The sequence below is a fragment of the Misgurnus anguillicaudatus genome, chromosome 7, assembly GCF_027580225.2.
Source record: "Misgurnus anguillicaudatus chromosome 7, ASM2758022v2, whole genome shotgun sequence".
NCBI classification, from domain to species: domain Eukaryota; kingdom Metazoa; phylum Chordata; class Actinopteri; order Cypriniformes; family Cobitidae; genus Misgurnus; species Misgurnus anguillicaudatus.
Window position 1 is genome coordinate 26,626,956 of NC_073343.2, and position 16,694 is coordinate 26,643,649.

Here is a 16,694-nt window from a genome sequence, read left to right on the forward strand (position 1 = left end):
GAAAATCGTGCAGGACCAAAACATTTTACACCTGATTGTTGTCAAAAAATTTAGTGTTTTGATTAATGCCATTAATGTTTATTTTTTAATCAGTGTATACCACTAGTCAATTAAATGAATATATAAAGATGAATGCAAATTTATATATTGATTCAATAGATTTATAGCATTTTGAAAAAAAAATGTATTTATTTGCATTTTGCAAATTATTATTATTATTTTTTTAAATAATAAATCTTTGAAAATCAAATTATGGATTGGATTATGAAAATGCTTTGGAAGTTTGTAACAGAAAATTGTGTTTTTTATCTGGTCACTTTCTTGGTATAGACGGTTTCAGCAGTAACAACATAAACAAGCGACTGTCGTGGTCCGCACGTAACTTCCGGTAAACTCCGCTAAAAAATAAATATCAACAAAGTTCTTTAAACGTAGTTTATTTATATAAAAAGCAAAAAAACAACACATAGATTACCTAGGAAACCAACACATTTGTTATTTTCGACGAGGCATTTGTTCAAGAGATCAGTTTAGCAACTAGTCAGACCATTAAAAAAAAACGAAACCGGAAGTAAAGTTCGGATCCAGACATGTACCGCGTCAGCACATGTGCATCCAATGAAACCGTCTATAGAAAATAAATTTTTACCAAAATTCGTCAAAATGGATTTATTGTGTTTTGGAACCAAAATTTTCATTTGTTTTCCTACTATGGAAGTCAATGGTTAAGGCAGCTGTGTGCTTACCATCATTCATCAAAACCTCCCCTTCCGTGTACATCAATTAAAAGAAATTCATACAGGTTTAGAACAACACGATGATGAGAAAATGATGACAGAACCTCACTTTTGAGTGAACTATCCCTTTAAGAGAGACGTATGGAAAGAAAGAAAAAAAGAAAGAAAGAAAGACACACACAAAGACGTATGATCTCAAAAAAGGTATCAAATCTACATTTTAATTCTTAAAAGTTTGTGCTTTACTGATTAGATGCCTTTGATGTAATAGATGCCTCCAAAGTATCATTGTGGCAAACTAGATTAGCTTTGAAGTTTCATGTCGCCTCTGCAAAGACCCTAAAGTAAAAAGAGATAAATGTAGAGAGGAGAAAGAAAGATCTCTGAGTTAAACATACGTGAATATTGAACAAAGACATAAACATACCGCATCCCTGCACTCTTACCTTACTAACTTGTTTAAACTTAAGGACCATTGTGTAATCCTTTAGAAAAACGTGATATTGAATCACAGCAGTTCCCAAACACAGCAGGGTTTATCAGAGGATTATGTCAAGAAAACAATTCATATTCCTTTTAAAAATCCAGTCGTATGTTCCAATACAGCGAAGAGCTGTGAGTATTTCACCATACAGGGTATTTATCCATAGCAACGCAGAAATCCACTTGAATTTGCTTGCTGTTGTGGTCTGATGAGGCAGGGTTCCCAAATACAAACAAAATCCTAGCCGTACGTTAGAGGAACCAGAGTTTCCAGCGAGCGTGCTTCTTGGACTCAGTCTTGGTTTTGCGTTTGGGTGTGGAGGTGAACACTTCATGTGTGTAAGGCAGAGAGGGATAGGACGACTCTTCTAGAGGACACAGTCTCTTTATTAAGGGCTGGAGTTTATCCTCTTGAAGTTTAAAATCCAGTTCCACACTAAAAGAGAAAAAACAGCAGCATTTTATTGATGATTCACTTATTGATGTCAAAACAGACGGATTAGACAAAAGTGCCTGATTTAAATAATAGATATAAATTTGTTGTATTGAACAGCACATACTCAAAATAGACAACATTTTTTTGTTAGCACACATCCCTGGTCTTGTTGTACATGATTTATAGGTATCTATCAGACTGTTTCAATAAAAAATATATTTTCCTCTCAAATGACTTTGTATTGACTTTATCAGTGTAGACCCTCAGGCCAGAGTCCTGCATGTAGGTGGGTGAACCACTAATATTTGATGTAATGGCTGGAATAATATTAACGTGTCATTTGCAGTCAGTAGGCATGGGCGGACTGTGGGTCTAAAATCCAAGACCATTTCGACTCGATTCTGTACATGCTGTTTTGAAATGGTCATGTGCTTATTTGTGTTCACGCTTTGTCTGAAGACTGTAAAAAACGTTGTAATGACAGCACTATTTGCAGGTTTGGGTCGCGGTCTTTATGTCAAATGTTAATGCTGCTGTCGGATAATGGTTTGGGTGTTTTGTTAATTACTGCGGGTTTATCAAACAGGCCGTGTGCAGGCCTCAGGCTACTGGTTTTAACAGAGAGGCACCCTTCCGATCTCTCTGATGAAGCCAACATGGAAGTGACTTAAACTACAATTCATTGACGGGCCGTTAGAGGCGGAGTCAATACCTATACACCACGTTAAAGAAAAACAAAACCGCTTTTCAATATTTTACTATGTTCTTCCCTCAACTTAGACAAATTAATACATCCCTATTTTTTTTCAATGCGTGCACTTTCAATCTTTGTACAGCGTCTTGTGAATGTGTTAGCATTTAGCCTAGCCCCATTCATGCCTATGGCTCCAAACATGGATGAATTTAGAAGCCACCAAACACTTGCATGTTTTCCCTATTTAAAGACTGTTACATGAGTACTTACACGAGTAAGTACGGTGACACAAAATAAAACTTTTGTTTGGAGCCATAGGAATGAATGGGGCTAGGCTAAATGCTAACACATTTACGAGGTGCTGTACAAAGATTAAAAGTGCACGCATTGAAAGAAAGGTATGTATTAATTCATCTAAGTTGAGGTAAGAACATAGTTAAATATTGAAAAAAGGTGGTGTTTTCCTTTAAAATTTCCAACTTTACAGCAGAAAAAATATGTTTACAGCCTAGTACAAAAAGTGATTTTGGTCTATATTAGAGATGTCAAAAGATTAATCGCTTACAAGATAAAAGTTTGTGTTTGCATAATATATTTGTGTGTTTATTGTTTGCAATTATTATGTATATATACTGTAAATACACACATACATGTATAAATTTAGGAAAATTTTTGTAAAAATATATATTTTTTAATTTATATATAATAGAAAATATATCAAAATATATATATCCATGTAAATTATTCTTAAGTACATACATGCATGTGTTTGTATTTATATATGCAAAATAGTTGCACACAGTGCAAACACATATATTATGCAAAAACAAACTTTTATTTTGTATGTGATTATTCATGATTAATCTTTTGACAGCCCTAGTCTATAGCCCTAGTATTCGTTTGTAACTCATCCGTTTCAATTATTTTAAGCCTTAAAGTTATGCATAATTAACTCTTTCCCGCCAGCGTTTTTTTTTTTTTTTAAGTTGCAGCATTTTTTTATTATTTTTACAAAAGTTTAATGCCCTCCAGAAAATTCCTTCTTTAAATATATAAACATACTATATTTTAAATGAAAGAACAGACCCTCTGCATTTAAACAAAAAAGTTGCATCCTATCTTCATTAATTCTCTTTTTATCATCTCAGAAAATATGGGTAGGTTTCTTCAACATTACCAAATTTTGAGCAAAAATAAATGCATTTTTGTAAAGGACTTTTATTAGAGATCAGAGTCAGAGCAATAAGCAAAACATACACAAAGTTTGAACTGTTTTTGGCCTTACCGGATTTATAAGTTGGGTAAGAGTGCTACCTGGTGGATAATAGCGGAAATATGGATTGCTGTAAAAACTCGTCATTAGCAGGAAATCGCTTTCCAATGGCGGTGAAAGGTTAAGGGCGTGGCCAATTGAGTGATGGGTTAAGTGCCACTGCTGTCACTGCCATCAACCTAGGTGGGTGTGGTTTCAGCAACCAGTCACCTCAGCTTTATCCATGTCCCGCTTTACCCATTTTCAGTTATATGCGCTGACGCGCTGCCAAGATGGGCGACAGCAAGCCCCGACAACTTTTGACTTCAAAAAAGCTCTTCACAAACCTATGGGTGACGTCATGGACACTACGTCCATATTTTTTACAGTCTACAGTTTTAACCTACAGCCAAATAATATTACTATTTATTTAAGTTTTTAGTAAAATAAAACACAAATTCCTGATGGATAAAATCAAATGTTACATGAAAATGCCATTTCATGTTAAAATTGACTTTTTCCTGCTGTTCTCTAGCAAATGCTGACCTCAAATCACCTCATTCTTTACCTGTCACATTATAACTAAACTGTCCGGCACAGTCTCATTTGGAGTGTCTATGTTTGTGATTGTCCTCGCATATCCAGCTGACCTAGTATTTCCTCATAATCCCATGACGCTCATCTGTCACTGCAGTGGCTAAACTCCCAGATTAACTGTCACAGGCAGCTTTAATCTGATCCTAATGAAATCATTTACAAAGCAGCAGGGCCGACCTCTTTGACTCAGCAGTATGAAGAACACAGAGACTGATCTCCACAGGTCATACCACTTACTTTAAACTGTCCAATTTTTTTACTTTCCTGCACTACAAATGAGCATATTGGAAATCAATGTTTTGGCTCATCAGCTCCATCCATTTATAGTATTTATAATAGATTTGTGCAAATAAGTCTCTCTAGCCAAATTGCTAGGGGGTTGATTATATTTATCTGACCTTACAGTGGTGATTGTTTTGTTAAACAAGAAAGGAATCCTTATGCAGTACCGGGACAGTATGCATTTAGAGCATACTCACACTATGCATACCGTACCGTACCCGAGTACGTTTGACCACCAAAGTCTTCGTTTCACTAATGTGATGCCTCCGTACAGTACTCATGTGCTGTATGCTTAACCATACCCTGGTGAGGTGCGTTACTTGTGCCATGCGTTACTTTCTCCCCAGTTGAAAAAAATGTAGCTCTTGAACTATGTTTGTTTGGATGAAAGCTTTCTCCAAATGCAAAAAAATATAAATGTAACATACTGTTTAATCACTAAGAAATCCCAAGCCAAGGACACTTTACACTGAGCATTCTAATTTACAGTCATTTTTATTGCATAATTTTCCAAGTCTACACTAATTGCGAGCACACCACACAAAACCCACAAAGATATCTGCATCTCATTTTCAAGCCTGTCCTGGATTTTCACAAACTATCAGAAAAACTTTTCTTAGGAATGGTATATTTAGTTGCTGCAGTGTTCGGTTTGTCTATTTACAGAACTTGTGTGATTGTCTGCGGCACTTTCAGATGGAGAGAGAGAGAGAGAGAGAGAGAGAGAGAGAGAGAGAGAGAGAATGGAGCAGCATCGTGTTCCTGCACCGGGTTGAACTAAAGTACTCTCTGTAATTAATCAAAGGGAAAACCCGAACAGTTACTTCATTTGCACATATGGGTGAACAATGCACAGTAAACAGCTGTGGTTGGACAGGAAGAATTTACAAACCCAGCTCTGAGAGGTGATGACTACTTTAAATGCAGATTTGACTAAATAATAAATCCAAGGTGATAATTTTTTACTGTAAATGATAAACAGGAACATGAAACAGCACACGTTTGTAAATACAGTATGAGAAAATCACCTTTAAAAAGTGTCCGAAAGAAGAATGATGATAAATACATGTCTGTAGAAATTACAGTATTAATGGGTATTACTGGCAACTAGCTGCCAGTAACTTACTGTAGATTTTACATTTATGTTATTTACTGGCAACATTTAATGAACATGAAACATTTTTTGACTTTATCTTCTACAAGTTACTGGCAACCAGCTGCAAAATTACAGCAAATTTTTTAGAATGTATCTTCATAGAACATGATCTTTACTTGAAGTTAAACGATTAGTTCATTTTCTTAAAAAAAAAATCCAGATAATTTACTCACCACCATGTCATCCATTCTTTCATTTTAGAAAGAACAGCTCAGCCATTCTGTATTACACGTAAAGAAAGTTTTACAGGTTTAGAGCGACATGCTGATGAGAAAATAAAAACAGAAATCTCATTCCTGGGTGCGCTGGTTGTAAATTCCCAGGAATGTTATTGGAAATTGATTTGAATAAACATTGTGGGTATAGAGAAAGGTGAATGTTAACTCCCTGTTGTTAAATATAAGTGGTCAAGATATTGCTCAATTATTTGCTTCACTGCCTTTCTGTAATCACACACACATAAACTTAGTCATGATGGGGCTACATGTTTTTAATCACAGTAACGTTAAAGATTATCCACAGGGACTTACTACAGTAAACTTGATTCAGGATATGAAAAGCTATTTAAAGTTGTCATACAGAAAAGTTGTCTGTCATTGACACATTTATTTTTGTGCTAAGAAAAATGAATGCAAACTTTCAAGAAACAAACAAAGATATGAAATGAGATTAATAAAAAACACACTAAAAATGAAAATAATAAACTGAAAGGCAAACATTTAAGATGGATTTAAAATCAACCACAATCGGTAACACTTTACTTGAAGAGGTGATCATAAGACTGACATGACACCTTCATAATCATGAGATGTGTCATGAACATGAAGGAGATTTTTTGCACATTTATGACAACTGTCATTAAGGGTCATTTGTTAAATTATGTAATTTATTTAATGCAAAGATTACAGTTTGAATTGTTTTTGTTATGACAACTTGACATCCTGTAAACCAATACATAAACATGACATAGAAGAAAAATTATCAAACTTAAGAAACAATCTAGATTTATGGGTTAACATTACATTAAACTGTCATTAAAATGTCATTAAGTTTTATTACTATGTCAAATAATTTTAAAAACCTTAACAAAATGCAACAGACACGTCAAAATATTATACTTAACTTTATGAATATGCACAATACATAAAAAACTGACAATTAACAACAGAACTTGTTCTTTCTCAGAGGGTTCTGAAATTTTCTGACAGAAAGAAAAAACTAACAAAACATTTCATTTGTTTAATCATTTAGCTTTGCAACGATATGGACCCAATGCTGCATGAGCTTGACCCATTATTGTACTGTTTTCATTTAATTTTAGGTGAATCTGTCTCCAAATGCAATGAAATAATTTTATTAATTTTAATTATTATTATTATTATTGAATGATTGATTTTATTTGTTAAACACATAGAGGAAACTTAAAAAACATTATTAACTGAAGAATATTCATGAGGTTTTTATAAAATTATTTGACAGAGTATTAACACTTAATGACATTTTAATGACAAATTATATTTGTACAACTGCATTTGAGAAAAATATTCATCAAGAAAAATATTCATGATGCTGTTATAAAACTATATTAGAGTATTAACACTTATTGACATTTTAATGACAAATCCAATTTGTATCACTGGTAAAAAGTGGTTAGTTATGTTGTCTTGGTCAGGGGCATCATGCGCCAATTTTTTTTAAGGGGGCACAGTGTCAACAGCTCACAGAAATTTGTGCATACACAGACAATCAATAATGATTTAAAAAAATATGTTTAGATAAAATTATTAGAGGAACGGATTTTTGCATTAAATTTTACCTCATGTGAGCATGTGAGATTCCGCGCCGGCGTGAACTCTGGCGAACTTTGGCGTTGTGCCAAGAAGATGAATCTCTACTATATAACGTTAGACGGTCACATTTAAAACCATACATTTTCTACACAAAGGAGGTTAACTGCACATTACCGTACTGGGGTTTGGAAATGTTGTGAGCGTTTCTAACACGTTTTAATTCCTCAGATAGCCAAATGCAGCAGCAAGCCAGCAACAGCAGAGAGCTCGTGAGCGCGCCCAGACGCTGATGACGTCTGTGACTGCGCTAACTGCAGCGCCAGCTGCTGCCAGAATATAAGTAATGTAACATGATCAAAACACTATCAAAACGGCGAAAATCTCCGAAAAGTGACAAGGATGCAGCACAGAATGTATAATATTGTGCATATTAAACAGATTAAAAGTCAAATAACAGATTAATGGACGCTTATTTGATTTTGAGGTTGGATGCAAAATCCATTGGCTCAAAAAAAACCAAGGGGGCAGGTGCCCCCTCAGTTTGAAATGGCATGACGCCTCTGGTCTTGGTAATGTCAAGTTGTCATAACAAAGACATCTTAAACAATGTCATCTTTGCATTAAAAATCACATCATTGAACGAATGACACTTAATGACAGTTGTTATAAACGTACATTAAATCTCCTTCATGTTCACAGCACGTGTCATATCATGATTATGAACGTGTCATGTCAGTCTTATAAACACCCCTTTAAGTAAAGTTTTACCCCACAATCTTTCTTAACTGTTTTTAAGCAACGTTTTTAGCAAATCAAGGTTTATTTGTTCACTGCCAGAGTTTTTGTTAATGCTTTACAAGTTTACGTTCACCATTCTGACACAAAGCTCTCGTGTGGGCGGGACTTAACCGTGCTTTACTCTCATCAAGATTTGGATTGACAGCTCTCTGATCATGAAGTTTTAAACTGCAATGGAGCAGATTTTGTACTTTTACATAGATTTTTAATGAAATGACCTTGCAGATATTTTTGTATGTTACCCTTTAACCCTTTTTCTGTTTCATGAATTGTTTGTGTTTAAATTTGTTTTTTCCAAAACCAGAAATACTTTCGCAAAGAAAACCACAGTGAAAAACATTTGCCGGAGTAAAAACTGTAAAACTACAGTAGCCCCTTTCTCCCCTTTTAAACGAAAACCTCAACCTCTTGACCGCAAAGCAAAGCTTCTTGACAAAGCGCAACATTGTCAAATATTATGTTCGGCTGCGAGTGCAGATGGCAATTGATTTCAGAAGAGGGTCTACGGGTCTTCAACAGACTGAATGAAGGTCAGAGTGAAAGATCAGCAGGATCACTTCTCAGGGCTTTAGAGAAGAAAGTGGATTATTATCAAGCCATGCCCGTAATTGTTGTTTGAGCGGCACCGCTGTCCATCTCCACCGTGCACATTGCTAGTATCTGTGCCATCTTTAATTCAAAGCGGCCTGCTTTGCCCTCCCCGCTGCCAGCTCGTGACCCATTTGTGTCCATTTGCAGGGATTCACATGCTGCCACGTGGGCATGCTGAAGGACAGCTCCGTGTAATTTGACTGATCGGAGAGTTGTACTTTCAGCCTTGAAATGCACCAAGGGAGCTGCAGCAGAGTCGGGCATTTCAATCAGCACTTCCTCTCTGCCCACTCCCAAGGCAGAATTCTGGCAATCAGACAATCAGACTTCCTCTTGTCTTCGGTTTTCTCTTCCCTGTTTAGCGGCGAGGAACTGGCCTGCTCATTAACGCAGGAAATGTTCAGCAAGGTATGCTCTGGCATCCACAAAGCACAAATGTGCTCACTTTCACGGTTTAGGAAAGTTCTAGCATCCTCTTTCTCTCTTTGTGATTAGATGCATTTCACAGAGCTGCGAGGGTGTTAGGCTCAGACTATGTGCAAGGAGTGCGAAAGAAAGAGAGAGAGAGAGACCTACGCTTTTAAAAACTGTCTGGAGCTTGTACGAAGCGTAAGATTTACTCTGTGTATTTTTGGTCCATAAATACTTAATAGAAACTGACTCTGTGCTTATAATGAGAAATACTGCGGCCTTTGAGAGCGAGAGGAGAATATCTGCATTACACCACATCTTAATAATTCATGCACGCAGGACACTTACAGTAAGTAATGTAAAATACCTTGTGGGGAGACCAGGAAGTGTAATGGTAACAACATTAGTTTAATAAATTAGAAATTTGCTACACGCATGAAATCACGTTTGTACATGACCACGCTCAGAACAGCAGAAATTTGAAGTCTCTGTATAGAAATAAAAAGATTTTGCAGGACATTAAAACTATTTTAAGGGAACATAGTAAAAAATCGGCATAAAACATTAATGGATGTTGAATGACAGAACCCATCAAGCAACAGCCAACAGTTAATCGGTATATACAGATGGTAAAAAGGCTTGTCCTAGAAACGTATGCAACTTAGACCTGTACACATTTAACTTGAATCAAGAGGGCAACAAGATGCGGTTTATCGCGTTTACACTGTGACCTGTAAATTTTTGCCTAGAGCTGAAGCTTTTCATCGACCTTTTCAACAATACAAATATAAATATAACCAATGCATAGTTAAGGCCCTTTTGGTGACTTTGAGATGATATATAATCTTTCTGTCTCCAAAACTCATCAAATGTGAAATGTCTCCTACTGTGTCACCAAATGTTGATTGTTTGTCCGAGTGGAGGGGGAGTGGCTTAGCCATAGGTCAATTTGCTAATCGCTGCAATCTTCTCCCGGGTGATTTGCGTTTTTAATTAAAGATTTGGAAGGCACATTAATTTTTTTTAAATTATGAAGTTCAAAGATAAGTCATTTGTACAAACTGATCTCATGGAAAGTTGTGTTATAGTCACAAAAAATGTGATTAATTTATTCGAGTCCATGGAACGAAATTCAGCTTTTTCAGCATTCAGCACAAATGTCTTTTTCATGTCAATTTCTATAAATAGTTTTTTGTGTCCGTGGCACGGCTTTCTTTTTCGTGGCATTTTATTTATTGTTTTCTCATTGTTTTTCATACTTTCGTACCATTGTCGCTTGTGGTTAGAATCACTTTTTGTTACATTTTTAGACATCCTAACCCAAACCCCAACTCTAACCCCAACTCCAGATGAGAATAGTTTTAAAAGCAGAAGAAAAAGATGTAGAAACCAATACATAAAAGTACATCCCAACCAAACCCCAAATCTAAACCCAATCCCAAGCGACAATGACTTAAAAATAGGAAAAAAATATGCGAAAACAATACATAAAATGACACAAAAAATAAAGTCGTGCCACGGACACAAGAAACTATTTAGAAATTCGTGCTGAGTAACACGAAAAAGACATTCGTGCTCAAGGCACGAAAAAAAGCTGAATTTCGTGCCATGGACACAAATAATTTAATATAATTTTTTGTGACTATAACACGACTTGCCGTAAGATCATGTTGCATTTGTAAAAAAAAAAACACAATATTCCAATTGCTTTTTCATGTCACTTGCACAAATTTCTATAAATAATTTTTAGTGTCTGTGGCACGACTTTTTTATGTGGTATTTTATGTATTGTTTTCTAATTGTTTTTTTTTTTATATTTTCATACCATCGTCGCTTGGGGTTGGGGTTAGAATCACTTTCTGTTACATTTTTAGACATCCTAGCCCAAACCCCAAATCTAACCCTACTCCAGGTGAGAATAGTTTTAAAACTGAAAGAAAAGCATGTAGAAACCAATACATTAAATTACATCCTAACCCAAACCCCAAATCTAACCCCAAGTGACAATAATTTAAAAATAGGAAAAAAACAATGAGAAAACAAAACATAAAATGACACGAAAAAGTAAGTATTGCCACGCACACAAAAAACTATTTATAGAAATTCTTGCTGAGTGACACGAAAAGGACATTAGTGCTCAAGGCACGAAAAAAGCTGAATTTCGTGCAATGGACACAAATAAATTAATACAATTTTTTGTGACTATAACACGACTTGCTGTGAGATCATGTTGCATTTGTAAAAAAACACAATATTACAATTGCTTTTTCATGTCACTCGCACAAATTTCTATAAACTTTTTTTATAACAACTTTTTTGTGGCATTTTACGTGTTGTTTTCTAATTGTTTTTTTATATTTTCGTATCATTGTCGCTTGTGGTTGGGGTTAGAATCACTTTCTGTTACATTTTTAGACATCCTAACCCAAACCCCAACTCTAACCCCAACTCCAGGCAAAAATAGTTTTAAAAGCGTAAGAAAAACATGTAGAAACAAATACATAAAAGTACATCCTAACCAAACCCCAAATCTAACCCCAATCCCAAGCGACAATGACTTAAAAATAAGAAAAAACAATGCGAAAACAATACATAAAATGACACAAAAAAGAAAGTTGTGCCACAGACACGAGAAGAAAAAAAACATTCGTGCTCAAGGCACGAAAAAAAACTGAATTTAAGTATAAATTAATCAAATGTTTTGTGACTATAACACAACTTGCCGTGAGATCATGTTGCATTTGTAAAAAATATTCCAATTGCTTGGTCGGAAGGTTCTTTTGTTTAATTTAATATTTACTGTAAAATCCACTGAAGCTTAACATATAAACTGTTTCTTCACCAGATGTGAGCCGTGCAACACGGCAAAGACAGTAAATCCCATTACAATCAGTTTACTGTCGGGGACTTGTCACATTACATTGTGTCGTATCCAGTGTAGCCTGGATTGCTGATTTGAATGAGTTATATTGTCTTTGATCGCGTCACCTCATGCCACCCGCATCCGGTGTGGACATGGTGATGCTTTCCGAAGAACGTCTACTAACTAGATTGTTAACCTGCATTTGTTTGAAAAATTATTCGCATTTGCTCAAGGCATTTGCTGAATTAGTTTTTTTAGTGTTCCCATATGTGCAGACATGTAATGGCACATTTTGTACTTGACACTAATTTACACAAGAATGAAAAGTACGTTTCAACAGTACTTTGTAGCCGATAAATATGTGAATAATGTTTGAGGCATTCTGAGTTATAGACGCTGCAAACAAAAAGTGTAACAACAGTCCTTGTTCTTCCCACAGAGACAAATCAAAGCACAGCACAAATGTATTTGGCACCATTAATAAGCCGTTTTTAAACCTTAAAACAACAATGGCATTGCCAAAAATGGATACCAGCCAGGCTGTGACAATAAATAAATGAAGTTGGTCGGTCGGTTCATGCAAACGTAGGGAGTTCTGTTGGAGTCTGATGGTTGCTGCTCTTTCAAAACGGCAATGGTTATTTTTTCCTATTTCTGATGAATGAGTCATGCCTGTCAGCTCACCATGAGGACAGAGGCCACGGGTCAGGCTGTCCACTATGCCACTATATGTCTCAGTATGTGTCCAACGGAGAAAAATCACACATTGCTGGCTTTCCTACTGGCATGAGAATGTAAAAATATACAGAAGTGCATGGGCTGCTGTGACATGTACAGTTGCCGCAATTTTACACTGGGCATGATGATACTATTTTGTCATTGTCACATCTTATGCAAGATGCAAATGGCCCAATAATTTTGTTTTACAATCTTCTTTAATCATGCTATGCAATGCTGCCGTTTGTTTTGAAAGTGTATGGCTATCAATAGATTTGTTTTACAGTATATACTCTTGTCAGTGTTTTATTATCCAGCCCAGTCTCAAGAAATTACGTACCTATAGACACGTATTTTTTTTAATACAAATTTCCGTGTTTTTTCGTGATCATATCACAAATTTCTGTTTACGTGTCATTGTCACGTATTGGTTGCTAAACTGTTTTTCCTATTTTCTTACCATTGTCGCTTCGGTTTAGGGTTAGATTTACATAAAATGACATCCTTACCCAAACCCAACTCTAACCCTAACGCCAGGCAACAATGGTTTAAAATATAGAAAGTATTAAAGAAATCTGAAAAAATTGTATAAACCAATACTTAAGGCCCTAACTTGCACCCAGCACAATTGACTTTGTCAGTGACGCATGTATCATTCGTAATTTGCACCGGCGCACAGCGGGTTTTTCCCTCCACAGACGCACGTCGGCAAACTAGGGAATGAACTTGCGCTCCCTGGGCGGTTCAGCGCAAAAAAGGAGGCGTGTTCCGGCGCAAAAAAGGACCATCTCTGATGCTAATTTGCAGTTTCAAAAAACAATTGCGCCACTGACCAAAAAAACTAGTCTAAAGTCAGTGGCGCGTTGCGCGTGGTTCATTAGGCTATTTTAAGGGCGCATGCTTGACCATAATATATAGTGTACACAACGCGCACACACCTTGCATATCTAATCTACACAGATGCAACAGTTATTTTTGCAAATCATAAATTGTTGCAATAAAAAATATTAACACATGAGATAAGGGAAATCATTGTGATGAGCATTGGTGATAGTTTTTATTTATTGTGTGGCTGCGTTAAAAAATTCTCATGCAAATAAGGATTAAAATATTTTCATAAGTTTGTTGTGTGGCTGTATTACGTTTATTTTATGTAAATAATAATTAAAATGTATATGAACTTGATTTGTAAGTGTACTTTGGGGTTGGACTGCCCCCACCCTTCAACGCTTTCTGCGGTGAGGGTGGACGCAGCGATGTCCTCTGCTGGCGTCAGGTCGTGTGTAGAGGCAGATCCACCTCCCGTTACACGGCGTGCCCGATTTATGCTGGCAAGCTTGGGATTCCCCCGTCTCCTGACATCATTATAGCGCTTGCCGCAACGATGGGGATGCCAGCTGATGAGACAATTGTGGCTATTTCCTCTCACGCCTGTTTAACCGACGCTGATTTGGGCGGGTTTCTCCTATCCCCATACAAAACAACTTCTCTGTCTTTGACTGCTTTTACAAGAACGTGGGTCTCCTCGGCTGTGAACCGCTCCTGGCGTGCGCCTGGTAAATCCGTCATAATAATAGAAACCCGCCATGGAACTTGCGCCTTTGCGTTTAAAGGGAATGTTGGATAGCGTTCTGATTGGTTTATTTGACGTTATGCCCAAACCACACCTATGAATAATGAACCTACTTCAGACCAACCCCTTATTGATTTGCGCCTGGCGCAAGAGTTATTTCTCCCCCCGGGAAAATAGCAGCAGCGCCCAAGATCCGCCCACAAAGTCATTTGTGCTTTGCGCTTCGCACTTGCGTTTCAGATCGTTAAAATAGGGCCCTTAAAGTGACATCCTAACACAAACTCCAAATCTAACCCTAAACCAAAGCGAAAATGGTTTGAAAATAGGAAAAAGTAGTTGAGTAACCAATATGTGACAATGACACGTAAACAGAAATTCGTGATACGATCACGAAAAAATGCGGAAATTTGTGCCAGGATCACGAAAAAGAATAAAAAATTACATGCCTATAGGTACGTAATTTTGTGAGACTGGGTAGCAGCATCATAAATCATAACCTATGATGTATTCTTTAGGTTACAGGAGGTCTTTTTTAACTAGTGCACATGTTCTACTTTAAAATGAATATTCAGTAAATGATGTTGCTCAGTAAGGAAAAGTCCCTGTTTTGCCATATGGTCTGCTTTATGGGGCATTTGATTAGTGTTGCTGAAGCAATTTTCTGTGAGATATGACTGTAAACCAAAGCACAAACAATTTCAGCTAAACTGAGCTGATTCAATCTGGCAATATCTTGGAAGCATGCAAAAACTAACCAAGACTCCAGAAAAGGTCATGTTGCTATCATTGCTTATCGTGCTTATTATACAATCTATCAAGAATTAAAGGCCACCTAATATGCAAAATACACATTTGGACATACTGTAAGGGCGCACTCACATTATCCAAACCAAACCAAACATGCCCCAGCGCGATTGTCACCCCTCCCTACTCCCCCAGGTGCACGCACTCACACTGTACTTTTTATCGATCCGAGTCCGGGCGTGCTTTCGTCTATAAAATGAGATTGTTTTGAAAAAAAAAAACAGGAAGTAAAGCTCTCTCTTAAAACTGGAACCCCCCGTAATGATAAGTCTGTGTTTTTTATTCGGAGTCGTTTGGTGCGCGATTACAGACAGCCTTCTCACATGTCATCATATTGCTTAGTTGATCTGTCACGTGCGCAGCTCGGACATTCACGTAACCCCGCTGCGCGCATCAAAAGGTTTTTACGGCGGCAGATGAAGGTGAGTGGTCGCGCACCTGACGTCTTCACCTTTTGAATCGCGCTCAGGCGCGAATGCGCTCACACCACAGCCTTCCGCGCCTGAGCCCAAGTGAACCGCGCTCCGGCCCACCTCTGCAACCCGGCCGTGGCACGATTAACCAATCCGCGCCCGGGCGCGGAACAGAGCGATAACACTTGTCAAACAAACCAGGCTTTGGGGGTCAAACGCGCGTGAGCGCGGTTTGGTTTGGATAGTGTGAGTGCGCCCTAAATGTGTGTTGGCAATGTGTGAACACAACCAATGACAAAAATCCCCATTAAACCAAAGCAGTCTCATTTAACTTGCTGTTTTGATTCTCTTATCAATGTGACATCACAGTGATAAAGCCCAGACTATTCTAAATCATTTGTATAATATGATAATGTTTTATTCCAGAAAAGCAAAGACAAAAAAAGTTCCCCCAATTTTTACAGAATTACAGCAGATTTAGTAATCATGTCTGCATAATGATAACTGCAACATTTTATCCATGCTGATGTTTGGAAGCCTGAATGAAAGAAATAATCACATAATGTGTGTTATAAAGTTTGTGTCAAGGATGTGTCATTGTTTAAAAGAATGCAGTGGTGCAGTGTGCTGCAGCTAACCAGTTAGTTGTTTGCTAGAAGCATTTAGCTTACTGTCCCTTATCTGTTGCTTTGAGAGAGTTGAGATGGAGTAATAGTGCGAGCTCTATCACATACCATGCTGGGATCTATTTTAACCCCTGTATAAGCCTTTATGGGTCATAAAGAGTCCATTGGATGAGCACTTAACTATGGAGGACATAGAATAAAGTTACTGTATAGTATCTACGTAACTACACACACACACACACACACACACACACACACACACACACACACACACACACACACACACACACAGACAGACTGCTTTGATTCATGAGCCCCAACCAAAGCATCTCTCCCCTCTTCACCATATCATCATGGTGACTATGACAACCACATCATCCTCACTAACACCAGGGTTGTTCTGATGGCCTTCAGCTCTTCTGCATTGTTAAGGTCATGGAGTTAATGTCAAGCGAGTTTGCTGGCCTATTA

General features: G+C 37.1%; 1 protein-coding gene across 1 annotated transcript in view; it reads right to left on the reverse strand.

Moving 5' to 3' along the window:
* Positions 1–869: 869 nt before the first annotated feature.
* Positions 870–16,694, reverse strand: part of insyn2ab (inhibitory synaptic factor 2Ab) — a 52,506-nt gene continuing 36,681 nt past the window's right edge. The window contains exons 4-5 of the mRNA XM_073869663.1: positions 1,184–1,656; positions 870–1,076 (exon numbers count right to left, since the gene is read on the reverse strand). Coding sequence (XP_073725764.1) covers positions 1,473–1,656 — 184 coding nt within the window. The 3' untranslated portion in view covers positions 870–1,076; positions 1,184–1,472. The remainder of the gene's footprint in view (positions 1,077–1,183; positions 1,657–16,694) is intronic.